The sequence below is a fragment of a genome, unplaced genomic scaffold (assembly GCF_019419815.1).
Source record: "Pyrus x bretschneideri cultivar Hongxiangsu unplaced genomic scaffold, Pyrus_bretschneideri_v1 Contig100, whole genome shotgun sequence".
In the NCBI taxonomy this organism is placed as follows: domain Eukaryota; kingdom Viridiplantae; phylum Streptophyta; class Magnoliopsida; order Rosales; family Rosaceae; genus Pyrus; species Pyrus x bretschneideri.
The window spans coordinates 3,474-10,430 of NW_025999392.1; the positions used below are offsets into that span (position 1 = coordinate 3,474).

At 34.9% G+C, this 6,957-nt stretch overlaps 1 protein-coding gene across 1 annotated transcript; it reads right to left on the reverse strand.

The window, feature by feature from the left end:
* Window positions 1–2,059: 2,059 nt before the first annotated feature.
* Window positions 2,060–6,664, reverse strand: LOC103933390 (cyclin-A1-4-like). The gene is made up of 10 exons (XM_009343077.3): window positions 6,271–6,664; window positions 5,239–5,662; window positions 4,906–5,042; window positions 3,969–4,061; window positions 3,725–3,858; window positions 3,536–3,611; window positions 3,319–3,429; window positions 2,935–3,084; window positions 2,688–2,822; window positions 2,060–2,432 (listed from the first exon to the last, which is right to left on the reverse strand). Exons 1-10 carry the CDS (start codon window positions 6,502–6,504, stop codon window positions 2,361–2,363), a joined length of 1,566 nt encoding a protein of 521 aa, XP_009341352.2. The 5' UTR covers window positions 6,505–6,664; the 3' UTR covers window positions 2,060–2,360.
* Window positions 6,665–6,957: the final 293 nt, after the last annotated feature.

A 6,957-nucleotide genomic window follows, 5' to 3' on the forward strand; every position in this document is an offset into this window, starting at 1 on the left:
ATAAAACATAAAAAATAAAAATAAAAAAATAAAATTAGACCTATTAAAAATTAGCCGTTACACATAAAGAAAAATAATACATGTAAACAAAAGTAGCCAAATTGTTTAACACACAAAATTAGTTAAAAGCAGTAAAAAAAATTAAATCCTAATAAATACCTATCGATGATTCCCCTGCTTGCTTTACGTTCCAACTAAATTCTGCATTCAACAACAATAAGAAAACAGAAAACAGAAAACAATAAGAAAACAAATTGAAAAAAAAATTGTAAAAAAAACTGAAAAACAAATCGAAAAAAAAAAAAACCAAATGGAGTTCCTGGAGTTCTCCACCGCTTCCCCTAACAGCAAGATGCTGACGTGGGTTGTAGTGGGAGAGAAAGATGCTGTGATTTAGATAACCAACCATGTAAATTGAGTAGGATCAAAAGCTACCTGTTTGTAGGCGACTTGATGTACCAGATAGGAAGAAATTTGATCAGAAAATGGGGAATAGAAGATAGACTTGGGTTATTAATGAATAGATGACACAAAATTAGCGATTTTTTTGGAGAATAATTTGTTTCGAAAGATGTGATCCTCACCAATTTCTGTCCCTCATTTTCGGAGGATTCAAATGTATTAATTGTATTGGAATGTGGAAATCCACTTACTGAAACTTAGGTGAAACCCAATTACTCAAACAATCTAATAATCTAGGCACAAAAAAATGCATATAAACTGATAGATACATACACACACACGACACATTTATGTAAACAGATTAGGCTTTGATATGCAACCCACTGCCAAAAAGGTTCACATCATATATAGCTTTGTAAGAAGCTAGTGAGCACAACAGTAATGGAAACATATCAAAATGAATGCCAATACTAAATAGAAAATTATGTTCATTTGGGAACACGTCAAATTGAAAAAATAACAATTAGGTTTGTATGCTAGCATAGATAGGTTACATTTTCACATCGAGTTGGTTCTCCGAGAAGATTAACATTGGCAATGGGGAGGCGTATTACTATTAAATATATATATGAATGCGCCTAACCTTGGACACAGTATCACCTTTTAATTATGTAGTTTGGTCTTTGGTGCATTTACTTCGACATTTACTCGTATATGGGATTTTAAACAATTTGTGCATACTTTTGGTATGTTGAAAGCAATCCACAATGTGCTGAATCTAGTGTTTACCTGCTCAAATTTTCGACATGTGCAGGTATGATTTGCAAGAGCGTTGATTAAGTGAATATTATAGAACCGAAACTGTCTTCTAGTAAGATTAATTTTGACCTTCAGTTTGGGTTCCAAGACGGCGTCCCCAGGTCTGGGTTCTGAAAATTGGCCTCTTTCCGATTATCCATCTGTAAATAGCGGCCTTATGTGGGCAGTTATTGTTGAACCACCAATGAACTCCGATCATGGCTCGTTAAACTGCTCTCTGGTTTAAATCGTGGCAAGTTGGAGCAAGACTGATAACTGAATTGGCAACTATCTATTCTTTTTCTTTTCCTCCCACGTTTCAAATTCTGTACTTAGGTTTTTACCTCTTCATCCCCCTTCAGTATCAAATCCTTGTTTTGCTATTGCCAATTTAGTCACTGAATTATCATCTAAGTAAAAATTAGGTTCCTAAACTATTATTTCAGAAAGACCAGTCCTTAAATTATAAAAATCTACCAATTACATCTCTAATATTAGATTTGAAGCTACTACATTCAATATTCCTTCAATTTAAGTCACGTTATTTGTACGTAACACGCACTGGAGAGTAAATTGGTAATTTTACGTAAATAAATAGTGTATGGAGTTAACTTTATAGGGTAAATTAGACATTAGATTCACAACCTATATGAAATGTTAAGAGCTTATATGCGAGAAAATGATGGTGTTACACTTTAAAGTGTGACTTAGTTGACGAAAAATTAGATAAAATAGCTTAATATAATTGTAGATTCAGCAATTAACAATTTTTAATGAATTTAGGCTCTTATTTTACCGAAAAAATAATTCAAGAACTTAAATTTTCACTGAGGTGAAAGCTTAGAAACTAAATCGGCACTTAAATATAAAATATATGTATATATATAACTATTGATGGTTCCATATCCAGCTTAGTATACAAATTCATTGAAGAAATCCACCGATAAAATGACTACGTGGGCAGAGTAATTCTCTATCCAGTCCAGAGTCCAGACCAACTATCTTTTCGTTCTACCTTGCAAGCAAAACATCATACAAACAAATACACAGCAAAGGTAGACTACAAAAATGAAGTAGACCAAAGTAGCAAAAAATCATCAAGATTCTAACACTATTAGAGAAAAGGTCTCACAACTCATCAACACACGTCATGTGAGCTTCTAGTCACTGAAATCCTGGAACAACTCTGGAGGTATTGACAGAGGACAGTACTTCTTCGCCACGAATTTATACTGAAACAGAAAGAAATGTCAAAGATTGAACCCAGATACCGACTATCAGACTTGAAGATATTATGAGGCCATAAAACTATTAAGTTATCCCCACTTAAAATTGTTTTCATCCAACCTATAAATGCGATCATCAAAGGAAATCTAAGTTAAAAAAATAGGGTTGGGAAGCAATCACAACTCACGTTCTAAACTTCACCCGGACGGTTAGAAAAAAGGGGGGAGAGAGAGAGAGAGAGAGAGAGGGTTTCTTCATACCTTATGTTGACTGTACTTCTCCCTAACTGCAGGTAAGTTCGAACCACAGCCATTACAACACAGATGATGCAGTGCTTTGACACAATCACTCAAATCTGAGGCTTGGTAAAGGGTGTAGCGTCTCAGCGTAGAATTCTGGAACAGATAGAGAAATTATGCTCTATACTATACGTTTATAAGACACTTAAAAAATGAAGCAAAAATATAAAGTAAAATATTTCAAATACTCTCACACATAACAACATACCCAAGGTTTCTTCAAAGGGGAAAGAATATACTTTGCCAAGAAGGCAGCAGAAGCAGCTATTAGAGATGGGGCATAACAAAGCATGCTATATTCTACAAGAGACAACTCCGCGATGTAAGAGGCCAAGCACCAGAAATGCTCTGATGGAACCTAGGAAAAGTTGCAGGTTAGTAAAACTAGATTTATGAACCACAATAACATCAAAAGACATCAGCAGACAAAACATTCAATTATCCTGCCTACATTCAAGTAAAATTCAGATTAGAAGGCAACTTCAATTTTCAATGCATAACGATTTGTAACAAACTTCATAACAGAAAGCATGTTCGGACATCTTATAAGTGGAGGAAATTAAACCAAAAGGCGCTAGTCGAAGACAAATACCTCACTGGTCTTTTGAGCAGCAAAACAAAATCGCCTTAAAAAGCACATGGGCGTTGGAGATGTCATTTCAAACTTCAAGTGATTCAGGACAGAGGATTCCATTTGCAAAACCTGCATCCACGTATTGATAATTTTTTTTTTTTTTAGAAGAATTAAAAAGCCAACTCAAACAAGCACCTATCACTCCATCTAAAATTAGCAAAAATAAAATCCTGACCTCCTCTTTAACGTATGTGTTGTCCGTAAAGTAACAGAACTGTTCCACCTCAGGAGCAATAATCTCCTCGTATTTACTGGAAAGATTATCATTCACTACGTTAAAATGCATCCTTCAAATACTTATATATTTATAAAGTCAAACATATCCACATGCCCAAAGACAATATGAAGCAAATGAAAATCTTACGCTGCAATCATCATGCATGCAAGACCCAGCAACTGCAATTGTTTCCTATGCATCACATTGCCAGAAAGATAACGGTCTACATAGTTGATAGTTAGATATAGTGTTTCTGGTACCAGCCTGAACTCTTCAGCAACCTATAGATTGAAGTTATAAGTCACGATAACCACCAATCAAACAGAATTTTAAACATCATTGATCTGTAATGGTTGTTAAACATTAAACAAAATTCAGACAGTGGATTCACCTCTACTAGCCAATCAATCAGAATAGCACGCATGTCAGCATTGATGTCTTTCTGGATTGTTTCCATAAAGTCCATGAAGGGCCTTCTATTTTCCTGAAACCCAATAAATCAAACAAATCGCATGACACAAGTGGATGGAAGAAAGGGGAAGTTATAAGATAACTCGTTAAGATAGTTGCAAGAACTCATTGTATAGGCAAATTTGTACATAAAACTTGTTGAATAATATCCAATTTGAGGATGGGGTTCAATTTTAACAAGTAAGCTAATTCAGTAATTGGATATTAATTCTACATTTTATGAATTTCTTGTCCAAGTTAATACTCATTTCATCCATCAATATAATTTCCCATTATGTCTAATTTTTGTACTTTCGACATTCTGTAGACATAATTTCTCAAACTAGCATACACAATAAGTATCTTTCAGTGAGGTTTAACAATAAGTTACAGTTAACATCCACCAAAGAAAATGGCAAACAAAGTGATCGTATATCAGAATAATTGACAACTAGTTTATAAGATATTGATAAAGTTTGTTGGTTTACAATAACTCGTAGAAGCTTAATTTGTTAGTAAGCAAACTATGTCATGTTCTAAATTCTGAAAGATCTTCTCAAGAGTGGGGCTCTCATCTCCCAAATGTGGAATTTCAACATTCTGTTTAAACTGAATGTGCTTACAATTCAGAAGTGGTAAAATTGACAGAACGAAAATTATACGGCTGCAACTACAGAAATCAAAGTGCAACGTGTTTATGAGATTTTTCCAACTGCAACATGACAAATCTAAACGCCTATAATATACATCATACGAAGGTAAGTAAATGTGTAAAATGTGATTATCAGTGACATACAGTAATATACAGGAAGTTTCCAAAATTAAAAGCAATTATTATGTACAAGATCATTCATACTAGTTGGAAAATAATTTCAAACCTCAGATTCACGCAAGTGCTTGTATATGTCTGGAGCAATGGTTGCACAAAACTGTGGATCCAAAAGATTGGCATCAATATCAACGACTTTATCTGTTGCCTCCATATCAACAAATATATCTTTCTTCCAGATATTGCCTGAAATCAAGATTGAAAAGATATATTTAAGTAATGTATCATGGCTAACAACCACACTGATCGTCATGTATACCGTGTCTATTTTAACGGATTAAAATAGGGAGGATCCTGAACTAAAACAAATAGCAGAGAGAGAGATAGAGAGAGAGAGAGATAGAGAGAGAAAGAGAAGAAAACAATGTTTAAAAGAAGAAACCTTCTTTTCCTGGATAGTCCGAAATGAATAGGCTCTTAGTTGTTTTTTTCCCAATCGATTTAACTTCTGAAACATCCTCATTGTCAATATATTCAAATTCTGGACTCTTTAACGAATCACACGTAGACATGCTCTCATTCAAAGAAACTGAAGCACTAACTGATCTGCTTGGAGATACATCCCTGCTTCTGAATGCATGATTTATGCAACTGGGAGCAGGAAGAAAAGTACCGCTGCTGCTTGGAGAAGGATCAGTGCCAATTACTTTGATAGTTGGATCAGTTCCTGAGACTGATGTACCACTGAAAGGAACCAAGATGCTTGGTTTTGAACTCAACGATTCATCGCTCCACGAGACGCCAGTCTTACTCGTGCAAGATGACGCTTTCGTTGCCATCTTAGCAACTTCAGTTTGACATGGCACCTTCAAATGTACAACACAGTCAATCTTTTCTCTCAAAATATTATCGTCAATACACCAATACACCATAAATTGAAAGATCACAATGACTTGTTTATGTAAATACAAATCGAAAGATCACAATGATATAACCATAAATTGAAGGCAATTTGCATGTAACGAATCTACTAACATTGCATAATCCATCTTATCGTTATAAACATGCACATTTCATGTATCTCTCATCTGCATTTCCAACATCAAATAATAACATATTGTTTTTACCCAAACCTATTTTAGTAAATTAGTGAAATAGCTCCAAATATCATGTTGAAACTCAAAACACTTCAGTTTAACCCCTGAATTCTTTGGGTTAAAGAAAAAATAACAAGTCCATTAGACTAAATGAAGTCACATAGTTCTTCAATTCTTTGGGTTACGTACAAAATTCAGGGTACTAATTAATTTATCAACATTTCTTTCTATAAACAGGAAATTCTTCAAGAAACAGAAGAAAATAATTAAATTAAATTAAATAATACTAGTAATAATAGTAGTCATAATAATAACGACTTAATTATTATTAAACAGAATAAATTGATTAATGGAACGAGGACGAAAAGTAGACGAACCATGGGCTTCAACGAAGTGGAACTCGGTGGAACGATTTGAGACCCATTCCTCTGGTTCGTGACGTCAGCGAGAGCAGTTCGCTTCTTGGACACTTGGGTCTTGGCCGCCATGGGCTTCTTGTTCGGATGATGCGAAACGGAGGGCTTCTTGTTCGGACGATGCGAAACGGAGGGCTTCTTGGCCGCGGACGACGAGGATGACAACAGCGGTGGACGGCGGTTCCGGGCCGACATTTTCAGGCCAAACCCTAATCGAATTCCGTTGCAATAAGCCAATGTGGTTAACTTCCCAAAGAAGTCACAGAGTGAGAGCTTTAAGGGAAGCGGGAAGTAGTACGGATTTCAAAGGGCGGAGAGATCGCGACCGCCCGATGATTGTTGGCGGTGGAAGAAGAAATCTGAACCGTCCGTGTGACGCGGAAATGGTTCCGCATTAATGCATGAGAATAATGATTATTTAACTAAAAAATTGTTTTGGAAAATTTTATTTAAATCCAGATAACCTCTTTTTATACCCAATATAAACTTTAAATATGAATTTTCTTTTTGACCTTATTGCATAATTATTATCAAGTACAAGATAAAATTAATAATAAATCTAAAATTTATCAATAAACTCACACCCATCACACAATCATTATCCTAGGCACATGGGTTTGATTCACACTCCATGTTCTAAGAAATATT

Bases quoted from the DNA above. Each gene is read 5' to 3' on its own strand.
- LOC103933390 (XM_009343077.3), bottom strand. From the start codon at position 6,504: ATGTCGGCCCGGAACCGCCGTCCACCGCTGTTGTCATCCTCGTCGTCC. The intron at 5,663-6,270 runs GTTCGTCTACTT...GTACATTTGAAG, and splicing joins CCACTTCGTTGAAGCCCATG to GTGCCATGTCAAACTGAAGT. The intron at 3,859-3,968 runs GTGAATCCACTG...TTCAATCTATAG, and splicing joins TGATTGATTGGCTAGTAGAG to GTTGCTGAAGAGTTCAGGCT.